The following is a 23,839-nucleotide window of genomic DNA, read 5'->3' as shown; positions in this document are numbered from 1 at the left end:
TCTCTGCCCAACACCAGCTGGACACCACCCAGCCGAGCAGCTGAGTCACGGCCCTCTGTGCCTCGTCCCACCAAGGAACCTCACAAACAAGGCAGCCGGTGCTGGTGAGAGGGCAGGGGGACCACAAGGGTGGGCAGGCCGTCGCCGCCCTGCACAGGAGTGCCAGGCAAGCTGATGTCTGTAGCTGTCACTTTACCCATACCTACGCATTTTTATATAAGTATTTAAAATCATGCATGTGTGTGTGTGACATACTGTATTTGCATATGTAATACATATAAATAACACATTGTTTATTTGTTTTGAAACCATTTCTGCCCTCTCTCAAAGGGGTAAATATATATATATATAGTAAGAAGGCCAACTGTATCCTGGGCTGCATCAAAAGAAGCGTGGCCAGCAGGTTGGAGGGAGGTTATTCTGCACCTCTACTCTGCTCTGGTGAGACCCCACCTGGGGTACTGCGTCCAGCTCTGGAGCCTCCGGTGTAAGACATGGACATGGATCTGTCCATGAGGAGGGCCATGAAGGTGATCAGAGGGCTAGAGCACCTCTCCTATGGAGACAGGCTGAGAGAGTTGGGGTTGTTCAGCCTGGAGAAGAGAAGGCTGAGGGGAGACCTTATAGAAGCCTTTCAGTACTTAAATGGGGCCTACAGGAGAGATGGGGTGGGACTCTTTATGAGGGAGTGTAGTGATAGATGAGGGTTAATGGCTTCAAACTGGAAGAGGGCAGATTTAGATAGAGATCTTAGGGAAGAAATTCTTTACTGTGAGGGTGGTGACACACTGCCACTGGTTGCCCAGAGAAGTTGTGTTCAAGGCCAGGCTGGATGGGGCTTTGAGCAACCTGCTCTAGTGGGAGGTGTCCCTGCCCATGGCAGCGGGGTGGAACTGGATGATCTTTAAGGTCCCTTCCAGCCCCAACCATTCTATGATTCTATGACATAGACATATATATATAGCCAGGTATAGGGTTACAGACATATACAAGGGTAAATACACACACACATATGTATATACCCCTATATATACACCTCTCTCTCTCTAGGTGTGTATATATATATAGTATACATATACAGCCTCCCCGCCGACGACAACACCCAACACTGCCTACAGGCCCCGCCGCTTCCGGGTCCATGGACTCAAGGCGCAGCGGGGCGGTCCCGCTACGCGCCGGGGGGCGGAGCTTCGGGTGAAAGCCAATCAGAACCACGAGAAGTCGGCGCGCGGGGCGGAGCTGTCGTGTGGTAAGAGAAGGGCACAGGGCGTGCCGGTGGGCGGGGATGGACGTGGTTGACGGGGAGGGCGGGGCTTGCGCTGCCCGGGTTCCTGAGGCGGCGTCGGGCGCCCCAAAGGAACATGGCGGTTTATTTACATTCTGCCCCAGCTTGGCCAATGGGCGGGCGGCTGCCCGCGTGCCCGCCCGGCGGCGCGGTCAGCTGAGGTGGTGCCCAAGATGGCGGCGGCAGTGGCTGGTGTTGCCGGGGCAGTGCAGTAGAGCCCAGCGCCGCTGGGGTGGCCGCATCCTGCCCTGCCAGGTAACGCGGACCGCGCCAGGATGGGCCCTGGGGGCCGCCCAGCCGGGGCCGGACCCTGCGGAGGAGGGCATAGGCCGCGGGCGGGTGCGCGGCGGATCGCCCGACCCGGGGCGCGCGGCCACCGCCGCCCCCCAGAGACAGTCACTCCCTTCCTGCCGGGACGGGCGGCCCCGGGGGCGGTGGGGAGCGACGGGAGCATCTGTCGGGCCGCCGGGCTGGGGTCCCCTGGGGCGATCATTCGTGGCCGGGCGGTAGCCGCGTTGTCTGTCAGCCCGTGGTGCTTGTTGGCGCCTTACCCCCCTGCCCCTGTGGGATGATGCCCTCTGAAGCCTGGCCTTGGCTCCCCGCTTGTCCCTGCCCAGGGCGCGCTGTCTGTATGAAGAAGAAATGTAGGGTTGGTGGCCTAACGCGCCCTTACAGTATCTGCTTCGCGTGTGTCACCCTGCCCCAGGTCACCTGCTTGTCCTGGGAAGATGCATTCTTTTGGAGATGAAGAAGCGGTCTCTCTGGAGCAGCTCTTTGGGTTTTTCTGCGAGTGCATATGGCATGGAGACTGGGAGCTTGCACAGGCCTGTGTACCCCAGCTGAGCCAGTGGCACGGGGATGGCCCTGAGAAGGTGGAAGCAATTCTTCAGGCTCTGGTAGCTTGTCCCATCGTGGTGAGGTAAGTAAGGTTTGGTTCAGAAGGCTTGAGTGTGAGATGAGGAGGAGCAATTAGTTTAGTGGTGACTGTGGGACAGAGGTAGAATCTGGGAAATAGCACTTGCTTCAGAGCTGAGGTGTTTTGGATGTGTCTAGATGTGCTGTTATCTGAACATTGACATCGCTGCCTAGGCACTTAGGAGGCTGCCGAGCTCATTGGGATAGTAAGCTGTGTTCATTTATGCAGTTGACATGATGATAGCTTGAAACTATTTGGAAGCATTTCAGAACTGATTTAATGAGATTTTACTGAAGGATAAGAAGGAGAAGAAACATATCCTGAAACTATGTTCTTTTGATACTGAGCTTCAGTTAATTTAGAAATGGAACCACCAAGATCAGCACTGTAGTTATTTAAAATGTTCTCTTGTTTCCAGCTTTTGAAAGACCTTCTGATTTCTAAAAATTTAAACTCTAAAAAATTCAAATTATGCTATAGATTTCTTATTTATCTTACACTGGATTTTGAAATGGCATTGGTATTACTCAATCCTAGTTAGTTTTGATCTCTGTTTTTCAGGTAGGTGCATATGAAGGATGACTATCTAGCACTTCAGGGAACACTGGTATTCCCCCTCTCTGAGCTGTCAGACAGCTGACAGAATTCATATATGAGATCATCATACTCCTTCACATTAAAATTTGTGTGACGTTTTGCTAAAGCTTCTAAGAAACAGTTTACACTGAAAACAACTAGAGGAGTCTGGAGGAAGGTGTGCACATGGTTAGATGAATATTGCTAATGGCCATGTGAGATGTAAGCATTTTTGATCTTTTTATCTTTGATAGTTGGCTATCACATGGAGAGGCTTTAGTTAGCAGTGCTGACATTTTAAAGGCCAATAAACTGTCTTGTACTTTTTCATTTTTCTAGTCCTTTTGACAGTACTGAATATGTTCCCGAACTGTGTAGGTTTTGGAATGTGTGTGTAAGTACTGGAGCACATGAAAAGCTGACGGAAATTAGAAGTATTCTTTGTTTAATTAGTACACTACTGCACTTTTAGTTTGGACACAGAGCTGCACTTGTGACCTAAAACTTAGTTTCTTTTTTTTTTTTTGGCTAGAATTACACAGAACAGGAAATAGCAGTGTTTGGCAAGTGGTCAGATTTCAAAGAAATCTGCTGAAGTGCTCAGAGGGCTATACAGACTGAACTTTAGACCAGAAATAAATTTCATTGTTTTGAAGCAAAGAACTATGGCAGTAGTGTTGGTATGTGGCAGATCTAAAAGCAGTTATTTGCACAGCAGAAATTGTTGAGTTAATGTGTAAGTAGTACCAATATTCGGGTTTCTCTGTATTTTCTTTGTGTCTGACTTGTCTTCAGCTATTTAGTCACCTTTGGTTTTATCTTATATAAAAAAATATAAAAATCAAAATGACGGTGTTTTCCTGGATCTCAGAGAGAGGAACGACCTTGTATAATCCAGTGTATGTGTTTATTGCTTTTGTAGACGGGGACAGAATTCTAGCCCATGGAGAACTGCATGGCTTTGGCTTCTTGTGCTGGAAAAATGGCTTGCCAGAAATCAGGTACAGAAACATGTAGCCGACTTCCCAGTGTGACTTATAGCTCTGACTTCCAAGTACAAATGATTTGATTAGTTGCTTATTTGAAGTTATAGGCTTTCTCCCGTGTTTTGTGAAATTAAGTTCTCAAGGTAGCTGGAGAGGTGCATTGCTTTTGCTTTTAACAAACTTGTCAAGACACAACTGTTAATCTTCTCCACACTGGAGAGGAAAATTGGGATTTTTGTTTTGTTTTGTTTAGATAACAGAAGTTGGCTTTGTAACACTGAGCATTTCTGTAAATGGAAAACATGAGTGTATTGACTTCTGCATTTGAGTGACACTTTTCTTATGTTAAAGAGGAAATAGCTCTGGCATCAGACAGTTCTTTTTAAGCTTTAGATGGATGAGCTTGCTGTTTTCAGACAGGTGCTGTATCTTTCATGAGTAAAGGAGAAACTAGTATTTTTTCCTCCTTTTTTTTTTTTTTTCCAATTGATACACTGGGATGTGTGATTATACTTTTTTTAAAAATTCATTTGTCCTTGTCACTGATTGGACTTGAATTTTCTTCTTTACTTTCTGAGGAAAGATGTCTCGAATTGATGGGATTCTAATTCATGACAAAGTGACTCTTGTCTCTGTTTCCAAATGTATAGATAAATGGAATCCACTGTTATGGAAGCAGAACCTAATTGTGGAATACCCTGTAACTGAGAATTAGGTATCTTCAGAGAGATATTTCAGTCTGCCTCAAAATATTAATGAAACAGCTAAGATGAGGTTTATATGCCTAAATATAAATAAATAAAAGTAAGTAGAAGTTTTATTGGCTAACGACGTTCCCATTTTCTTACATTGTTTTAGAAAACTGTTCCAGTTGTTCTTCAGAAAGAAACTGAATTTTTATTGTTCTTGGAAGAACTACAGAAAGATATCTCTGAGGAAGTCCTAAAGGTGAGCTACTTAGTATGCCCTCCTTCTTCTTGTTAGTTAAGCAGAATGTCCAACTTTGTCAGGTTTTGGGATCAAGTTAAAGCTTCCTGCTAACTTGACTGCCTGAGATGCTAATGTGTTATTAATCTTCTAGGCATCTGAAAGAGACTGTAGTTCAGATCCCTTTCTGAAGTTAATCCAGTGTACCTACAAGTGATTTCTCTGGCCAGAGAGGAAACTCTAGGCAGGCAAGGGACAAGCTTTTCTACATGGTCCTTCTAACACACTTCAGTCCTGATTGCAGCTACTTGCCACAGTCTTATATACATACCTTTAGCTAAAACCCACTGTGAGCCAAAATAAACCATAGTCAGCAGGCACATTTTAAAAGTATGTCTATTTTCTTCTTGATAAGATATTAATTTTAATCTCCTGTGCACCCCTTTGCCCCCTTCTGAGAAGTTTTTGGGTGTTGTACTGTTAATACTAACGTTATTTGGTAATCGGTGTGATGTGTGCTCTGAGGTCCAGGACCCATTTTTCCATTATTAATTAATACATGCAGACTGATTTGTTTGAGAAATACATGGGAATATGCAAAGATGGGTTAATATCAAATGCAAGTGTAGAGCAGGAAATCAGGAGAATTACTAAGTGTAGAACTGTCCTAATTTGGTGTTGGTTGCAACAGAATTAGACCTGATATGTTGTGTGGGATGTTCTCAGTGCTTGCTTGTAGTCTTATAGGTTCTAACTCTTCAAAGAATATTTTTTTGTTTGCCTTTTTAAAGAGGAAAATGAAAACAATATTCAGAGGCTATTTGCAGCTTTTAAATACGAATAAGGAAAAGGTGTTCAGTATTCCTCTAAGAGTCCAGAATTAGCAATTCTAGGATGAAAGCAAGCAAGGTAAACTTGACTGTTGATTAAAATAAATCCGCTTGAAGTCTGTTAATGACTAACGAAGTCTGTGTACATTGCTATCTAACCTGCAAGGTCATGGAAGATTCCACCATTGTCTGGAACAGAAATAAGAGATTGAGCAACCTCATATCTTTGCTACAATTACTGTCAGAGGCATGTTAGTAAGTAGAGTTATGTTTTGATCCAGCAAATAAAGAAATGGGTGTTGTGGACTTGTCTTCTACTGCTAATATTCTCATTTTTGCACACACCAACCACCTGTCTTCTCCATGTTCCCCAAGTTGTCTCTTCCAGCCAAGGACAGCACTCACATAGTTCCAGAGGTGCCACAAGTGCTGTTTAATTGCTATTCAACTGGGTTGTCCCTCACCTTCCCACCCCTTATTGGGAGAGCTAATTGGGAATTTTTTGTTTCTTTGTTTTCCCCTTCCTAGTTCTGGAATTGTAGGTTTGCTTCTGTTAGCAAGAAAAATTACTGTTGCTTAAAAAAGAATCTGTGAGATGGCTTCTGAGTCTGTAGGCCAGTTTTAACCAAGTTTGAAAAATTAATGTTGATGAGGATGATGCAGTTGGTAGATAGATGGTATGAATATGGAAAAGTAGGATTAAAAAAAAAAAAAAAGACTGAACACTAATCATCGTGCTCTTACTGACTGAGGAAGATACAGTCACATCAATATATTGCTAAGAGGTAGAATACGGTAGTGCTTCAGCCATCCCACAGGAGCTGCCTGTGAACTAACGTGACTTGCTTATGAGCACATGGCCTATATAGTGTAGCTGTGTATTACAGGAATCTTTTGTGTATTTTGTTACATATTCAGATATATCCATAGGAAGGATATTGGACAAGGTGGACCATTATTAATGGTTTTCTAGGTAATATGATGTTTCCAAATTGATTTATCTTCTTGCTTTCAAGTTTCTCCTATATTTTTAATAATTTATTTCATATTTTTAATGGAATCTGAAAGGCTTACTCTTTTATTATTTCCCTACCAGGAACTGTTTGAAGCATTTGAGTGCACCCAGAACAAGCACATCACAGACAGTAAAAGGAGAGATGGCTGTTCTCACAGATTCAGTTTGGATGTTGTTTCAGCTCTCCGGAAGCTTTTGTTGCGGGCTCCCCAGAGGGCAGAAGCCCTGCTGGAGTTCTTCCAGGAGGAACAAGGCACACACAGCTCCTCGCTCCAGCAGTATTGGTCTCTGCAAAACATCTTTGTTGAATTTCTTCGTGACTCCTTGAAATCTTTGCAGAGGCTTCAGTGCTGTTCTGAGGCTTCAGCAGAACTAGATCAAAGAGAACTAGTAGATACAATTTATGCTGCTCTTAGTATAGTGACTTTTGAGGTGGAGCATCAGGCAGAAGAAGTACGGCACCTACTCAGGGAGCTCTTGGATGTATGCTGGGCTGAGGGAAGCCTGCTGAAGGAGGAGAAGCTACTAAGCTGTATGCTGAGGAAACAGAGCCATGGCCTGTTAAGCCTGTATAGCAGTGTTCTCATAGAAAGAATAAGAGAAAAATTTCTGGTGTCAAAATCAATACGAAAAGGTTTGTTTCACTTTTTGCTTTGTTTTCGTTTCTCATTTAACAAAGCCATTGAGGCATTAAATAAGCAAGTTGTCAAGGAGTCGGGCAGTGTTCTTGCTAAAGTGCCTTAACAACCATGGAGTCTTGTAAAAGATGATGCTAAGATGACTTAAAGCAAGGAATTGACATAGGATCTGAGAAGTTCCTGTGGTGGACGGGTCTTTGCTAAGGCCCTGCAAAGCAGCCCAGTGTCTCAGAGCACAAGTGAGAATTCATGCAACATACAGATAAGATGTGTATGACTGGAGAAGGAAAGACAGTGTGACCCCAGCTAATGCAAACAACCAGTGTGCTGAACAGGTTCTTGTTATGTTAACAACTGTCCAGGCAGTTTCCTGGTTTCCTATCTGACCTGTTTATTTTCTAGCAAATTTCTCTGCTTGGCTTTCTTGTCCAGTAAAAGTATCTGAGAGTCTTAACTGTTAACATGTAACAGTATTTGAGGAAATGTTGCATGTTTCTCAGTTTAAATTAACAGCAAATTATGCTTCTTTCAAAGGTACTACTCTGTACTGGAAAGTAGTGTTGTTGTGGTGTTTTTTAGGTTCATCCGAGCAGCTGGATATGGAGAGAACCGTGATGAGTTTGTTCTCAGATTGCAAAGAGGCTGCTTCTTGGAAGACAGCTTATTTCTACTGCTTGAGCAGCAGCAAGCATTTTCTGGAACAGATTCTGGTATGGCCATAAAATCATTAAGGGGGAAACCCATTGGTCGCTAAAGTCAGTCCCTGTGTTGAACATACCTTGGTGGTGCCCAGAAGCATTTTGTATTCAAATAGTGCTTAGGTAACTGGTGATAACTTCCCTACTTTCAGTTGTGTGATGAACTCAAAATGTTCAGTGAGATTTTTGGAAAAGCTCCTCTGCATGCAGACTGAAGATTAAATCTTCAGGATTTAAGGAGTCCTGTGTTCTGCTTGTAATTTTGTGGGGTACACCACTTGATTTTCCCCATGACCTTGAAGTCATTGCTTTGCTTTTCTGATGGTGGTAGACTTGGGGCAGTGAGACTAGTTTGCACAGTAAAATTTATATTTTAAAGAGCTTGAAGATCTGGTGAAAAATACTCTGGTATGAATTAAATTATTGGAATGTATTTACACAGAAGAAATAGAATATAGGCAGGTGGTCACTGTTAAAGTGCAAGTTTTTAATGTTTGACATATTTCCACTTCTGGATAACGTGCTCATTCAAGTTTCTTACCTAATGCCCTTGTGAGAGACATAATCAACAGAAAGAACGTGAAGATAATGTAGTGAGGGAGTATGAGTTGGCTCTGTAGTAAACATTTGAAACTACTTTTTTTCCCCTCATGACAGTTTTACTGAAGAGTAACCTGATAGCTTGGAAAATATAAGTTTAGGGAAGTTCCAGATGCAGAACTTTCCTATTTTAGTGAAGCTGATATCGAAATGACTGTTTGTTTACATAACCTGCCAGGCATTACGTGTCTCTGCATTTGGAAAGATAAGTACTTCTTCCTTTTGTTTTCTAGGTGACTGCGTTAACTTTACTGAAAAGAGAAGAGTACTCAGGCCTGAACAGTTTATTGAGGAGAGAATTCAGCCCCCTTAGCCGCCTCTTGGTATTGCTAGGATGGACTCATTGTCAAAGCTTGGAGTCAGCAAAAGCATTGCTCTGGACTCTCCACAAAACTCAGGTAAATCAGCAGAAAGCAAGTCACAATATTCCAGCCTGAGTCCAGATAATGCAATTTGTTTGCTTAAGTTGTTTGTCGCGTTTCTAATTGGATTTTTTTCCTGGCTTGCAAAAAAAGTTTTAAAAACAACTCCAGTTTACAACGTCAAATTGTGATAATCTGAACTGTGAATTTTCTTTCGATAAACAAATAAGGAGTTTCCAGTGAGGATGTTAATCTTTCTCAAAAGGGAATTAAAAAAGCTAAGATAAGTTGTGTATAAGTAACATTATTGGACACTTGCCTTTCGTCTTACTCCTTACCCTGAAGGGAGTATGATTGCCCAGGACATTCTGAAAGTTTCTCTTGCATGAGGTCTTCAGCCTTTGCTCTTAACATAGGAGAGAGAAAGACAGTGGCAGTTGTTGACTAGTTTTGAAAAGAGCTGGGGCACGTTTGGTCGGTGTCATTGCGTCCAGTGAGTCATCCCCGGATAGTGACTAATTCTGGTGATAGCTAAACTGAGTTCTGCAACAGGGTAGCTTGGAAATTTCCTGTACCTGTTGTCAAAATGAAATAATAAATGACAGGAGCTGTAACTGAAAGATCCACCTTGTTTGGGGTAGTCTTCATCTTTGAAGAAGAGAGAGGATTCTAACTCTGGGGGTGTAGTTGCAGTTCAGATGGTGCCTGCTGGCAGGCAAGTGGCGTGGATGACAGAGGTGGGGAGACAGGAAGCCTTGCACTGCTAGATCATCGGTGCAGATGTAGGCTGGTATTACCTTAAGGAAGTTACCATCTATTGGTAATAAACTGAAGGTCCATTCAGTAGCCTCTGCAAAGTGAAAGTCTTAGATCTGATTTTAGCAGGCAAGCATCAGTAGTCGAAAAGCACATGGAAAAGGACAGTAACTGTCTGCTCCCCAGTATATCATCTGTTCTGGTACATGATTAGTTGTAGAGGTTAGGGTCTTGTAAATTAATGTTTCCCAATAACAGTCCATTTTGAAAGCTAACCTTTAGAAGGGATATAACCACCTTTCCATGGTCTGTAGGTGTGTTGAGTGGAGGCTGACTTTGATGCTCCTTCAGCATAGCCCTTCCTTTCTGGCTTTTTTTATTAAACAGTTTTATTAAAACTGGCAATTTTCTGTACTTGAAATTAACATCTGGATAAAGAAGACTTATGAACATCCCATGTGTGACGCAGGCTTGGTTCTGCTGTCTGACTAGAGAATTTGTGGTAAAGGGATTCTTTTATTTGTCTTTCCATTTAGGATCTGTGCAATGATTCAGTACTGAAAGATTTCTGTGATGGGCTGTGGGCTCAGGTGGAAGTTCTTGAGTGGTGCATACAGCAAAACAGGTAAAACGGTCAGAAGGACTTTTTCCAAACTTGCCAAATCTGCCTATTAGTCAATTTATGTATGCAAATAGAAATTGTGTTCTTTTCTGTGAATCTTGGCTAATCATCTCCTTGTCACTGTATTTCACAAGCTCTTGAAATTGATTCATGGGCATTAGTTATGCTATTTGTTTTTCAACTGCAGTAGTTTGATTGAATCAGAATTAGAGTGGGAAATACATCTTTAAACATGGCTGAGAGATCTAAATCTGTTTGTGCCACCTCTTTGTTCTCTCTTGCAGTGTTACTATCCCAAGGAAGGTTCTTTTGCAACACTTGCACAGTCTAGATTGCCACACTGCAATATACTCTCTTCATCATCTCACCAATCTTCTGGCACTGAATGAAGACGATGTTATTGAGCTTCTTCAAAAAGTTCCTGCTAGAGACCAACAGATGCAGGGTAAATGTGTATGGTCATGAGAACACAGAAGAACCTCAATCCCCATTGAGTATGCACTGCTCAGTATTTCTGCCAGAAAGAATCTGTTCTTTTGATGTACTTCTGTAAATAAAGAAGATACCACTTACCAGCTGCTTTGCGGAAGAAAGCTAGAGAGCATGTGGAAATTATGTTAGAATCCTTTTGGGGAGTAAATTATCTCTCAAGGAGGAGTTGTGAGATCTCTTTGATCTCTCACAAGCACAGAGCTCTGAAAGAGCTCTTTCAAAATGGTAACAAGACTTTCCACGTGCTCATAGCATGTGCTACTTGTAACTTATATACGGGTATAATACTCTTAGCTTGAAAAAGAAGGGTATATGTTGGATTTCAGCCATCTGTGCACTTAAATCAAAGGGCAAAGCCAGATGAAATTGACAATATCATACTGAAACATTTTTTCCCCTTACCGCATGTACTTCCCCTTCTTGCCCTTCTTTCTGACACATCTGCCAGCTGCAGCAGTGAAACTGAAGTAGTGGTACTGGTTGGTTGGCAGCTGTGTTCAGGCACCCTTCAGATCAGTGTGTAATGCTAGCTTTGTTCAGTCACACTAACAACAAACGATGGGCAGAAACTTCCTCATGAGATACAAAATTCAAGAATAAGGTATTAATATTTCTGACATAGGGAAAACAGGTGCTTGTAGTTAAAAGTAATTTTTCAGTATTGGTACAAGGAAAAGGATTGCTTTAGATGCGGATACTGACACAGACTCGCTGCATCCAAGTCTTGCCACATAGGAGGCAAAAGTGTATTAAAATTGCATTTGATTACGAGTGTGTGATCTGGTAGTATCTTTAGATAGCTATTCCTTTTTCAGAGGGCTGTACTTACTGGATCTCTGGCTTCACCTGCCTGAAGCCCACTTAAGACAGTGCTATTGAGAGCTTTTTGTGTGCTACATATTAGTGTATTGCTGCTGGTGAATTAAAGCATTTTTGTGGCCATGTGGGTTCTGCAAAGGATTCAGACCTGGATGTTTCCTCAGTTCTGTCTGCTGTGTACATTATAGTTTCCATCATTGTCACTGTTTGGAATTGCAGTGGTAGGGAATAATTAGTTTGAAACTGTGCCCTCTTTTGTGCTGTGTAGTTTTCAGAAGAGTTCAGGCTGGTGACTTTCTTTGAAATCACGCCTTGTTGAGGGCAGTGCTGAAACACTTTCTAAGTAATGTTATTCAGCCTCAGAGTTTGGATGGGGACGTTATCAGTACATCACACCAGTGCTTTGATTAAAAAAAAAAAAAAAGTCTTTGCTAATGTTTCCCCTGCATGACGATAGGCAGAGGGACAATCTACCCCTTGTTTAAGAATACAGGATAGTGTGTTCAAGCTCTAATTTAACACTGGGGATTTGGGGGTTTGTTGTTTCTTTTTTTTTTTTAACCTTCATACAGTAGTTGGATAATTAATCTAAACCCAACACAACAGAATATATGACGCTATATTGTGTTCCTAGGTCAAGGTGACGATGATGCAACTTTTACATAGTTTGCAACTCTGATGTTCTGTTGTACTAAGAAGGGATCTTGTCTGGCATGTGACACCTTTCCTCAGAAAAAAAAAAAGCAAAATGGGGAAGGAGTGGGTGTAGTACTTCTCTGGGTTGCTTTTATCATAAATGTGAAGGAAACTGTGGGTCTGTACTTCTTTAATCAATTGCAGATTGTATATGATCTATATGGCTAGCCATTGTGGATAGAATCAACCGTGATATCTATTTATTAGTACAAATCTGTAGAGGTGGTGATACTCTATTCTCACTATGGTCATAGCCAGTCTACGCTATCTCCCTACTTACCTACTGTGTGACAGAACACAAAATTCTAAGATGCTGGAACGACACAAGGTCTGTCCCTGTGGTGTAAATGCAGCAGTGTAGCTTAACCACATAGCTCTAATGAGACTCATCATGAGTAGATTTTGATCATTCTGTGCTGTAGTCAGGTCACGTAACACAAATCCACAGATTTCCTTTTCAGAAAGGAACTGTGCCTAACTTCTCTGTGCCCGTCTGTTGTGGTTTTTGTTTTTGTTTTTTTTCCAAATGTTGTGAAGTAACAGTGAGATAGAGCAAAGCTGGGATGGAGGTGACACTGGGGAAGAAAGACTGGATAAATATTGCTGCGTGGGAACTGCAGGAGAAAATTAACTTGTTTTCTTGTCTACTTCCTACCCCCTCACCACCCTTATTTCCCTCCACAGTGGCAACACTCCCTAACACCCTGAGTCAGCAACGCAATCTGGCACTCTTTCGAGCATTTTGCGCCATGAAGTACGCGATCTATGCTCTCTGTGTAAATTCACATAAGCATTCCAAGTGTAAAGATTGCGTACGCAGCCTTCTTGGTGATATCCCTGAAGATGCAGCTTTTCAAGAACGAGCAGGTGATTGGCCTCCTTTCTCAGGTTCAGCAGCGTGTGCTTTTCCATTTGCTGGGCTCTGAATTATCACTTAGTATTGGGATAATATTGCGGCCTTTGTACATATGATGTTTTTGTTCTGTGGGCTATGAATGCTTTGTAAACAAATATAATGGCATTTCTTTGAGATGTTGTTAACTTTAGTAATAATAGATAAGAGTAAGCTACCTGCCTTATTCTACAATATTTAAGGTAATTATATTAAAAATATAGTGCAAAAAGAAGGTGTTATTAGATATAGGATGGTAGTCGCAGGGACGCTTTTGTAAGAGCACATGATTTCCTGGAGCTGAAACTGTTTTAATGGCTAGAATGGCTGTAATCTGAGTTTGCATATCATTGCACAGGGTGATAATTTGCATTACTGAGAGGGAGGAAGCACACTACCTTTATAAATGTAAAATGTTGGACATACATTTACTTGATTTTTGGAGGAATGATCAGTTCTGAGCTACTGGGACAGTTCCCCCTTGTAGGATTTTCTTAAAGGGCAAAGGTTGGAGGAAGGAACTCCTGGAAAATGTTGTAAATGTTCTTTATTTTTCTTTTTAATTATACAGATTGCTCTTCAGTATTTCCTCAGTACCTTGGGAAGTGCCAGCAGTTCTTAAGGAGTGTTCCTGTTCCTCTGCGCCTGGAGGTTTTGGAGAACATCTTCTCCTTGCTTTTTGTTTCCTACAGTGACCTCCATACTGAGAATCTTCTACCTGAGGACTATGCAGAGGATGATGATCTTGACAAAAAGAGTACTACTGTGAGTGTAGAAGGCAGTGCTAGTCGGCGGTCTTCTACCTCAGAAAGTCCACAACGCCTAATAGAGGCTGAAAAGAAATTAGAGAGGCATCTGCTGGCTGCTCAGACATTTCATACAGATACCCAAGATTTTCATGACTCGATGTTAGGTGGCAAAAGCTGTGAAACCTCTAGGCTGAGCTACCTGGATCTGAAACACTTCACCAGTGGTGTTACTGGATTTTTAGTGGATGACGTGGCCATGGATGCCTTTCTCACATTGCTCCTCAACCATCTGGAAGAAATTCAGAGTTCTCTCCCATGGGACTCCAGTAATGTGCTTCGTGAAGAGTTGGAGCTTGTTGAGTGTTTGAATCTTTCTGCAAGCAGAGATGCCTTTGGAAGTCGTGTGTTACAGTTTTCCAAATACCTTTCTGAAGCTCACTGGCGATACAAGGTGGTGATAAGTAATAGAAATGCAGGTAGGCTTTGTGTTTGGCACTTTCTGATATATCAGCGCTGCTCTGTGACAGCTGACCAGGCAGTGATCTTGACTAAATTCCCTGAGCATCTTACTGAGGGAGCACATTTTGGCAGATATTAGGAGAGTGACCAAGTTGGAGATCACCTGGTTCTTGTGCCATTCTCCAATAGGAATGCTCTCTATTCTAATCAGAGAGTTTGAGTTTTCTTTTTCTTTTTTCCTCCTCCCTTTCATGGACACACTGCTTCAGTTTGCCTGTCTCTCTCCTGCCCCTTTGTCACAAATGATGTTGACAGTGCAGTGGTATGAAGGGATGTGGTGTGTGATCCAATGCAAGCCAGACAGACTCATCTCATTCATGGAGAGAGTGTTGATTTAGCCCAATCTGGAAACATGTTAGGAACATGTGTCAGAGGAAGTTGAATTATTCTGGGATGCAGACCACTCCTCAGGAATACCTAGAACAACACACTCGGGAATCTATTTCCCACCCTTCTCCGTATCCTATAACTTGTTAGCCCTGCTACAATCAGATTTCTGCTTGTTATCATAGTGTGGCTTATTGTGTATCTCAGACCATGCTAAGTCCAGGTACCAAGAAAGACTGGGCAGTATTGGTCTTAAATGCTCCAAATTTGCAAACCCATGTTCAACTGTTTCTCAAGTCTGCTCCTATAAAGGAGGGGATGTGATGGGACTTAAGTAACCCACGTTACTTCCTCACTTCCAGAATTGTTGACTGGGTCAAGGGCTCATACTGCCCTGCATTACTGAAGAACTCAGCTGTTTCAGCAAAACTTTAATGACAAATCAAACTCTCTCTTTTACTGTTCTAATTCTTATTCTTGTTTCTAGCTGCTTGTGTACTTGGACTATACCTATTTTTCTCTATAGTTAGAATCATAGAATCATTTAGATTGGAAAAGACTCTTAGTACTCATTAGGGGTGTGTAGAAGGTATAGTACATTCCAAATAACTTTGGATGTGGATGTGAAAAACACAGTATTAGTTGAATTGCATCAAAAGTGCTTCAAGCTGCTGGTTTAAACTTTACTGCAGAAGAGCTCTTAGCTGAGATCAGCTGTGTTTCCTTTGGAGATTCTTAAGATTCTTCTGATAGATTCTTAAGGCAGAAAAATAACTGTGTTTATGGCCTGTCCAGCTATCTGGTAATGTTGTTGTTTAAATGTTTCACAGAACATCAACTTGCAGCTTCCAGGAGATACTGCTCTTTAATCAGGGGCTCCAGCTTTAAGAAACGAAGTAGATCTCAAAGGTACAAGACAGGTAGGTTGAGAAACTGACTTAGAGAAGACCCCTCTGAAACACGCGTAAGTTTGGTGAGCTGAATGCAATTAAATTTAAGGGACTACGAGTGGAGACCTAGGTTTATTTCCTTTAGTTTTCTAACTGCTTTGAAGTGTCTTAGTCCAGTTCCACTTGGATTGAAGTTGTTTTCCTAAAACTCACCTGCATGACTAAAAGATAATTAATTTTAAATTCAGGTAATGAAATAACTTTTTTCATACATAGTCTGATTTGGGGCAGGAGGGAACTTTGCAACTACGGTACCAATTCTTCCCTTTCTCCACTATATCCAATGACTGTTTGGTATGTTTTCATCCATATCATAGTAGTATCTAGGATGTGAATTTGCTGGAATTTGTGGGTTAAATTGGCAGCTTAAGGAGAAAGTTGGGTTCCTCACCCTTTTCTGTTTAGCCTTTAAAAGATATGTCTGGTTTTGGAGTGGGATGTTCCAAAATAAGAACCTTTAAAGTATCTGACATGAGTCACTGATGGGCCACCCAAAATAGTCTCTTGCCTAGCATTCTCTTCAAATCAGCAGTTTTTGCATTTATCATAGAAATCAGTGATGGCTCATTTGTGAGATACTCTTGAAGATCTCTTGCGATTGCCTGACCTGTTATTTGCAGTAAGTTTTAATTACCTTGTCTAGAAAAAGTGCATTTAATCTGCTGGTTTTGATTGTTTCCATTTTAGATGGGAAAGAGGGAACTTCCAGTGCATCATTAGAAAGTACAAGTAGCGAGCTAAGCACCAGTACCTCAGGTATTAAGCCACAAAAGTAGTATTTTTTTGTCTTGTCAATGTGCATGATCTAGTATTTGCTTGTCTAGTTAATGTGAATTACTGCTCTATGCAGGACAGAATTAGAACTTTTCAATTCTGAGAGCTCCCAATTTTGGCTGTTTTTTTTCTAATTAGAATAGTATATATCTCTTCTTCTGGAATAAGAAAACTAGATTTTTCTTGATATTTTTGGATTGTAGGAAAGAGTATGTAATATAGTGATGTGCAGGCCATCAAAAAAGCTAATAGAGTGGTAGTAGTAACCTAAAACATGCTTAGGGATACTAAATTGATTTAATAGGTCTAATACTTAAGACTTCTCACAGGATCACAGAATGGATGGGGTTGGAAGGGACCTTCAGAGATCATCTAGTCCAACCCCCCTGCCAAAGCAGATTCACCTAGAGCAGGTTGGACAGGAACGCATCCAGGTGGGTTTTGAATGTCTCCAGAGAAGGAGACTCCACCACCTCTCTGGGCAGCCTGTTCCAGTGCTCTGGCACCCTCAAAGTAATGAAGTTTTTCCTCATGTTGAAATGGAATTTTCTGTGTTCCAGTTTGTGCCTGTTGCTCCTTCTCCTGTCACTGGGCACCACTGAAAAGAATCTGGCCCCATCCTCTTGACACCTGTCCTTTAGATATTTATAAGCATTGATGAGATCCCCTCTCAGTCCTTTTTCCAGGCTAAAGAGACCCAGGTCTCTCAGCCTTTCCTCATAAGGGAGGTCCTGTAGTCCCTTGATCATCTTTGTTGCCCTCTGCTGGACTATCTCCAGTAGTTTCCTGTCTTTCTTGAACTGGGGAGCCCAGAACTGGACACAGTACCCAGATGTGGCCTCACCAGGGCAGAGTAGAGGAGGAGGATGACCTCCCTCAACCTGCTGGCCACGATCTTTTTAATGCACCCCAGGAGACCATTGGCCTTCTTGGCCACCAGAGCATATTGCTGGCTTGTGGTCAGCTTCTTGTGTACCAGGACTCCCAGGTCCTTCTCTGCAGAGCTGCTTTCCAGCAGGTCAACCCCTAACCTGTACTGGTGCATGGGGTTATTCCTCCCTAGGTGCAGGACCCTACGCTTGCCTTTATTCAACTTCATCAGGTTCCTCTCCACCCAACTCTCTAGCCTGTCCAGGTCTCTCTGAATGGCAGCACAGCCTTCTGGTGTGTCAGATACAGTTTTGTGTCATCGGTAAACTGGTTCTGCCACTGAGACAGTTCTCAGTCCAGCTCACTGTCCACTCATTAGCCCACGCTTCCTAACCTTATCTATGAGGATATTATGGGAGACAGTTGCTGAAGTTGAGGTAGACAATGTCTGCTGCTCTTGCGTCATCCACCCAGCCAGTCATGCCATTGGAGAAGGCTATCAGATTGGTCACGCGTGATTTCCCCTTGGTGACATCCAGGATGAACTGTTCCATCATCTTTCCAGGGATGGAGGTGAGGCTGACTGGCCTGTAGTTTCCTAGGTCTTCCTTCTTGCCCATTTTGAAGACTGGCATGACATTAGCTTTCCTCCAGTCCTCAGGCACCTCTCCTGTTCTCTGTGACCTTTCAAAGATGGTGGAGATTGGCTTAGCAATAACATCTGCCAGCTCCCTCAGCAATTGTGGGTGCATCCCACCAGGACCCATGGATTTATGGGTGTCAGGTTTGCTTAAATGATCTCTAACTTGATCCTCTTCGATCAAGGGAGGGTCTTCTGTACTCCAGTCTCTCTCTCTTACTTCCAGGGATTCCTGAGGGCTGGCCTTAGCAGTAAAGACTGAAGCAAAGAAAGCATTCAGTAACTCCACCTTCTCTGCATCCTCTGTCACCAGGGCACCCACCTCATCCAGCAGCGGGCCCACGTTTTCCCTAGTTTTCCTTTTACTGCCGATGAACTTTAAGAAGCTTTTCTTAGTGTCCTTGACAGCCCTTGCCAGGTTCAATTCCAAGTGGGTCTTAGCCTTCCTCATAGCATCCCTGCATACTCGGATAATGTTCCTATATTCCTCCCAAGTGTCCAGTCCCTTTTTCCACATTCTATAAATTTCCTTGTTCCATCTGAGTTTTTACAGATGCTCCTTGCTCATCCATGCAAGTTTCCTGCCTCCTTTGCGTGATTTCTTGCTCCTAGGGTTGCACTAATCTTGAGCTTGGAGGAAGTGGTGCTTAAATATTTACCAGCTCTCTTGCACCCCGATTCCTTCCAGAGCCTTAGCCTATGGGATTCCTCCAAGTAGGTCTTTGAAGAGGCCAAAGTTAGCTCTCCTGAAGTCCAGGGTTGTAATTCCACTTTTTGCCCTTGCTTCTTCCATGCAGGATCCTGAACTCCACCATCTCATGGTCACTGCAGTCAAGGTTACCCCCAACCTTCACACCCCCAACTAGTCCTTTGTTTGCCAGCACAGGGTCCAGTGGCTCACCTCTCCTTGTTGGTTCCTCCACCACTGTGTCAAAAAGTTATCATCAATGCTCTCCCTTTATCCATATTGAACCAGGGCCCTAGCATTGCATCCGCAGTATGTAGCCACTAAACAGTGTTACATTTGGATGAGATCCAAACTGAAAATTCTAACCAAATAGCGAAATATTATGAGAATTTTTAAGATGTTTATGTTGACCTCTTTACTCTAAAACTTTCTTGTGACTCTGCTCCTATATTTTTGTGTTAAATATGTGAAGTACTGTTACCTGGTAGTTCACTGTTATCTGGTGAAATAATTTTTCCATAATAGTAGATGGATTAATTCTGTTGTCTTGCAGAGGGAAGTACCAGTAATGTGTCTGGCTCGAGTGATTTGGAAAGCAGGGTGAGACCACAACAGCAGAACCCCCTCATTCCTATGATGCTTTCCCCACCGGAATCACTATTAGTTTCTTGTGTTTTGAGAGGAAACTTCATAGAAGCCCATCAGGTAAATGAGTTGCATGTATTTTGTGCAAGTAAAAATCTAATTTTATATTGATGTTTGTGGTTGTGATAGCTGATGAAATTCCTTCTGCTTCTGCATTAGCAAGTATAGGGCTGAAGCATTTGCATTGCAAGTGAAAGGGTCGCTTCAGAAGTAGAAGCAAGTGAAAGGAACAAAGATATCCCAAACCAATGTCCCAAGGATGCTATTTTTTTTTTAACTTGGTATATAAAAATGCTTTCTCTAAACCTGGGTTCTCAAAGTGTGAAAATGTTGGATGAGAGCTGGCCAAGCTCAGTGTTTCAACTGAATGAAGAACACGAAGAGCTCATTTGAAGCCTCATGAGGAAGCAGCATCTGAACTTGCTTATTTTAGTCAGTGCATCAAAACCATGACTCTCTGGCGCTTGTAAACCCATCAGGAACATTTAAATGCATTCCTTACCCAAAGCAGAGCCAAAGTGGTGACTGAATTTATTTGAAGGAGGTATGTTTTGAGGCTAAATTCACAGTACTGAAAATAGGCAGAAAGACTTGAAATTGACGGTCTGCACATTTGTAGTTCTTTGCTCCCTCACAGCTGTGCATACCTTTATGTGCCATCAGTGAATGGATCCTCTGCAAAAAGCAGTGACCTGGCTGAGTTTCAGAAAGTGATGTGGAGCAGTTGATGTCATATAAGCATTGCATTAGCAGCAAGTTACTGCTCAACTCATTAGTTCTCTTTGACATGAAGCATGCCACTTCATCTTTTCCACGCTTACAGGGCCAAAAAAAGCTCTTGTTTTGCTTTGTTACTTTGGATTTCAGTATTGTTGATGACAAAGAATTCAACCATGGTTTGTTTTCTGTTGATTTGAGAACAGGAACTTTAACAGCTGTGCTTATCTACTCAGTGTTTAAATTTCTAGAAGGTATTCCTTGCTGAATAAGAATTTGTTTAAAATAGTTTACTTTGGAGGCCCAAGTCGATAGATTTCGCTTGCTACGTAGTGTATTGAAATAATGCAGAGTAATTTTGAAAAGCTTGGTTGACAAAAACTATTCAGCTCTAGGCTTGCAGCAAATAATAGCTGAGCTTTATGAAAACAGTTGAGAAATCTCTCCAAGGTCCCGTTTTTCAAGCACTTCAAAGTCCCTAGAAAAATCCCCCCGCCATTTCAGCCTGCTGTGTCTGTGGGGACGTTTTTTAATTCCCTCATCTCCTCTAAAAAAACCCCAAAACTCTTTGACCTTTGAAAACTTCTTTTGACATGCTCTGTAATTACATCTATTGTTGTTTTTGAAAGGTGGCTTTGATGTTTAATCTGGATACTTCACCGTGCTATGGTGAATTGGTTTTCATGGAGCGCTACCAAGAGGCGGTACAAGAAATGGCAAGAGTGGAGCACAATATTGAGAATCAAGCATCAGATGGTACTGGAGGCATCAGGAAATCTGGCAGTGGCCGTTCAACACTGCAAGCTATTGGGAACGCAGCAGCAGCTGGTAAGGACTGGGTTTTTTGAGTTCTTCTCATAAAAGGTGAGGGAGAAGTGGAAAACAGGAGAAAGCAATTTGAATATTGTCATAATAAGTGTAAGAATTGTTCAGAAAAATAAGTGGTGGTTCTTTGACTTAGAAGGAGACTTAAGAATGCTGAAATTTGCTGTTGATGCCCGATTAGTTCTATCCATTCTGCAGTAATTGGTCCATGAAGCAGGCCACCTATTGAATTATTTTCCTAAGGGATTGGAGAATCATTATCCATGACAGGATCTGAGATAAATATGCTGTTTAATTAGTGATTGTGTGTTTTGCTGACATAGGTATGGTGTTCTATTCCATCTCCGATGTTACTGATAAATTGCTTGCAACTTCTGGAAGTCTTGCTCCTACTCTCCAAGAAAACTTTTGGATCAGCAACATCCAGCTGGAGCATAGTGATCCTCTGCGGGAAGTCCTTGAGGACCTCAGTCCTTCAGCAATGGCGGCATTTGATCTAGCTTGTACTCAGTGCCATCTTTGGAAGACATGCAAACAGCTTTTGGAAACAGCAGAAAGAAGACTGTACAACAGCCTTGAAACTCGGGGTAGGCTTTTGACATTTGTGTTTATCAGTATAGGCCTGCAAGCAGAAAATGCCTCTTTATCCTGTGTGTTAGTGCTAACACCCAAGTCTTAATTAAATCTCATTGTGTACTTACATTTTAGTTTCTTCTTTTTCCACTCCTAACATTTATTTTGTGTCCCTTCATGCAATGACTTTTCCAGGCCACCGACCTGACTGTGTTTTACTGTGCTCTGAAGGTGTAAAGGGTTTCCCAGCAGTTCTCCAGCAAATAAGTAAAATTCTCAACTATTCCTGCACGTCACAAGGGCAATCCAAGCCAGGTAGTATGCTTTGCTGATAAGATTTTCTGTTGAAATGTGGTTAAATCAAATTCTTGCCTTCTGTTGCAATGGAAAATTTGAAAGGGGGCTGGGGGCAAGCTCAATTCTGAATAAACTGAAGCACTTTGAATTTGGCAGACTGGTTGATTATAGTACAGTTTTGTTTATGTGGACCTTTTTCTGTCTTTGTTATAGTTGATGTTTCTTTCTCACTCTTTGTAGAGGTCTCAGATGAGAAAATAGGAAGTCATTTTCGATGCAGTATTGTAGACCTTCTGCAAGCTTGCTACCCTGCCTTGACTGAAGAAAGCATTACTAATGAAATTGTTTTATCACAAAATCTGGATCAAACCCTAAAAGCACTGGCACGTGTTGAACGTTCTGTGGGTGAGTTATTTTTGTGATGGTGAAGACTAACAAATGGATCTAAATTTTTGTTTTGGCCTATCCAGGCAACTCTAAATCTAATAGTAATGCTCTTTGACATATCCATAAATATATATTTTTGAAATTATAGATGCAAAGTGTAAAATTTATCTGTAATTCTGATATTTCGAGCATTTGTTTTCCGAGCTAAGATTGTGAGCTTGCCACAGAAGAAAAGAAAGTATTAATGAGTACAATTGAGATTATTATTTGTCCTGTTTTTCTTCAGTCCTAACAAGGAATTCTTTAAGTGTATTTTTTGGTTTTTGGGTTTTTTTTATGAAAAAAACAGAGATAAACTTGTAAAACTATCATAACATAATACCTTCTAATTTTCATAGTACTATCATAAAAAGTCTCATCTTTCTCTGAAGAAGTCTTCCGTAATTGCCTTTTCTCAGCACTCTCTTCATTATATAGCACTGGGATGTTTTCTTATGGTTTGGTTGTTTTTTTTTCTCTCCATTCACCAATTTTCTAAATGGCATGTAGGTGTCTGTAAAATATTTAAAGATTTTTGTATGTTTAATGAGCAAAAATTCAGGAGAGCTCTGAGGGCTAAATGTTACGGAGCACAAGGACTGGTCAACATCGGTATTTTAGAATAAGTTCATGTGTTAATGACACAGAACTAGATATATTTTAGGCCTGCTTTAATATATTTCTAACTTGTCAGAGGCATGGTTACCATTTTAGATGAACCATTGATTTATTCTGCTGTGAAAATTTCTCTTGCTTTCAATAAAATTATTATGCCTGGACTGAAATCTGTAATTGCGGAGAGGAAATTAGGCTAAAGCATTTCCCTCTCTCTCTTTCTCTTTTTTTCCTTCTTTTTGCTCCCTCTTCCCTTTTGGCACTTAACACTTACTTAAATCTTGAATGCATGTCTGTTCTTTTAAACCAGACTCTAAAGGGACCCTGCTTGGCACCTTGGTAGAGCAGGCCTCTCTGAAACCTGCAGAGCTGGAGAAGCACCTGGTTTGGAATCAAACACAGCTCTTGCTGAGGACTCTTGACCAGCACGTACAAGCCATGCCAGAGAGCAGCACGCAGACAAACTTTGTGAAGGCCTTCTTTGACTACATCACTACCCTGGCTGCTGTTGTGTTACGAAGCCTGAACGCAGAGCTTGGTAAGGGGTTTCTGCTGGGAAGTCTGAGCGTAGGTAAAAATACCCAGGCTCTGTAGTCTGGCCTGATTCTGGAAAATAATTGTACAAAAATGATTCCTTGCCAAACGTGCCTACTACCTGTGCATAGTCAGATCTTTTGATTTCAACTGCTTATCGCAGTGCTTTTTAAATTTTATTTATTAAGACCTAGGCCATGCACAGCTAAGATAAAAATACCCGGTGGCAGCAGGAAAATGAGAACAGTAATGTTAACTACCGACTCAGATTCTGCAGTTCGTTTAGACAAAACAAACAACCCCTGACCTATAAAATTCTGATCACTACCCTGTAAGGTGATCAATTTTTGCATCCAGTGGATCAGCATGCGGTGCACTTTTCAACTCCCTTAGAGGCAACCAGTGCCCTGCTGCTCCACAGGGATAAGAAGAGGCTGTGTAGAAGGCTGTGCAGAGGTAACCAGGCAGATTTTTTTCATGGAATCAGCAGATGATGGCCGTCCGTGAAAAGAAATGCACCATCAGCACATAAAGCTGTCAGAAGAACAGAACCATTCAGTGTGATAGGAGAAAAAAAATA

The 23,839-nt window shown here is 42.0% G+C and overlaps 1 protein-coding gene across 1 annotated transcript in view; it reads left to right on the top strand.

Moving 5' to 3' along the window:
* The first annotated feature begins 1,449 nt into the window (after nucleotides 1-1,449).
* Nucleotides 1,450-23,839, top strand: part of ZFYVE26 (zinc finger FYVE-type containing 26) — a 47,974-nt gene continuing 25,584 nt past the window's right edge. Inside the window, exons 1-19 of the mRNA XM_074149945.1 lie at nucleotides 1,450-1,540; nucleotides 1,992-2,204; nucleotides 3,700-3,778; nucleotides 4,622-4,711; nucleotides 6,617-7,169; nucleotides 7,753-7,883; nucleotides 8,705-8,869; nucleotides 10,126-10,214; nucleotides 10,496-10,656; nucleotides 12,903-13,085; nucleotides 13,682-14,335; nucleotides 15,536-15,625; nucleotides 16,343-16,411; nucleotides 19,181-19,332; nucleotides 20,619-20,817; nucleotides 21,138-21,401; nucleotides 21,583-21,702; nucleotides 21,925-22,089; nucleotides 23,036-23,263. Coding sequence (XP_074006046.1) covers nucleotides 2,014-2,204; nucleotides 3,700-3,778; nucleotides 4,622-4,711; nucleotides 6,617-7,169; nucleotides 7,753-7,883; nucleotides 8,705-8,869; nucleotides 10,126-10,214; nucleotides 10,496-10,656; nucleotides 12,903-13,085; nucleotides 13,682-14,335; nucleotides 15,536-15,625; nucleotides 16,343-16,411; nucleotides 19,181-19,332; nucleotides 20,619-20,817; nucleotides 21,138-21,401; nucleotides 21,583-21,702; nucleotides 21,925-22,089; nucleotides 23,036-23,263 — 3,583 coding nt within the window. The 5' untranslated portion in view covers nucleotides 1,450-1,540; nucleotides 1,992-2,013. The remainder of the gene's footprint in view (nucleotides 1,541-1,991; nucleotides 2,205-3,699; nucleotides 3,779-4,621; nucleotides 4,712-6,616; nucleotides 7,170-7,752; nucleotides 7,884-8,704; nucleotides 8,870-10,125; nucleotides 10,215-10,495; nucleotides 10,657-12,902; nucleotides 13,086-13,681; nucleotides 14,336-15,535; nucleotides 15,626-16,342; nucleotides 16,412-19,180; nucleotides 19,333-20,618; nucleotides 20,818-21,137; nucleotides 21,402-21,582; nucleotides 21,703-21,924; nucleotides 22,090-23,035; nucleotides 23,264-23,839) is intronic.

Source organism: Numenius arquata, chromosome 6 (genome assembly GCF_964106895.1).
Source record: "Numenius arquata chromosome 6, bNumArq3.hap1.1, whole genome shotgun sequence".
Lineage (NCBI taxonomy): Eukaryota > Metazoa > Chordata > Aves > Charadriiformes > Scolopacidae > Numenius > Numenius arquata.
This window is presented reverse-complemented; position numbering and strand designations above follow the sequence as displayed.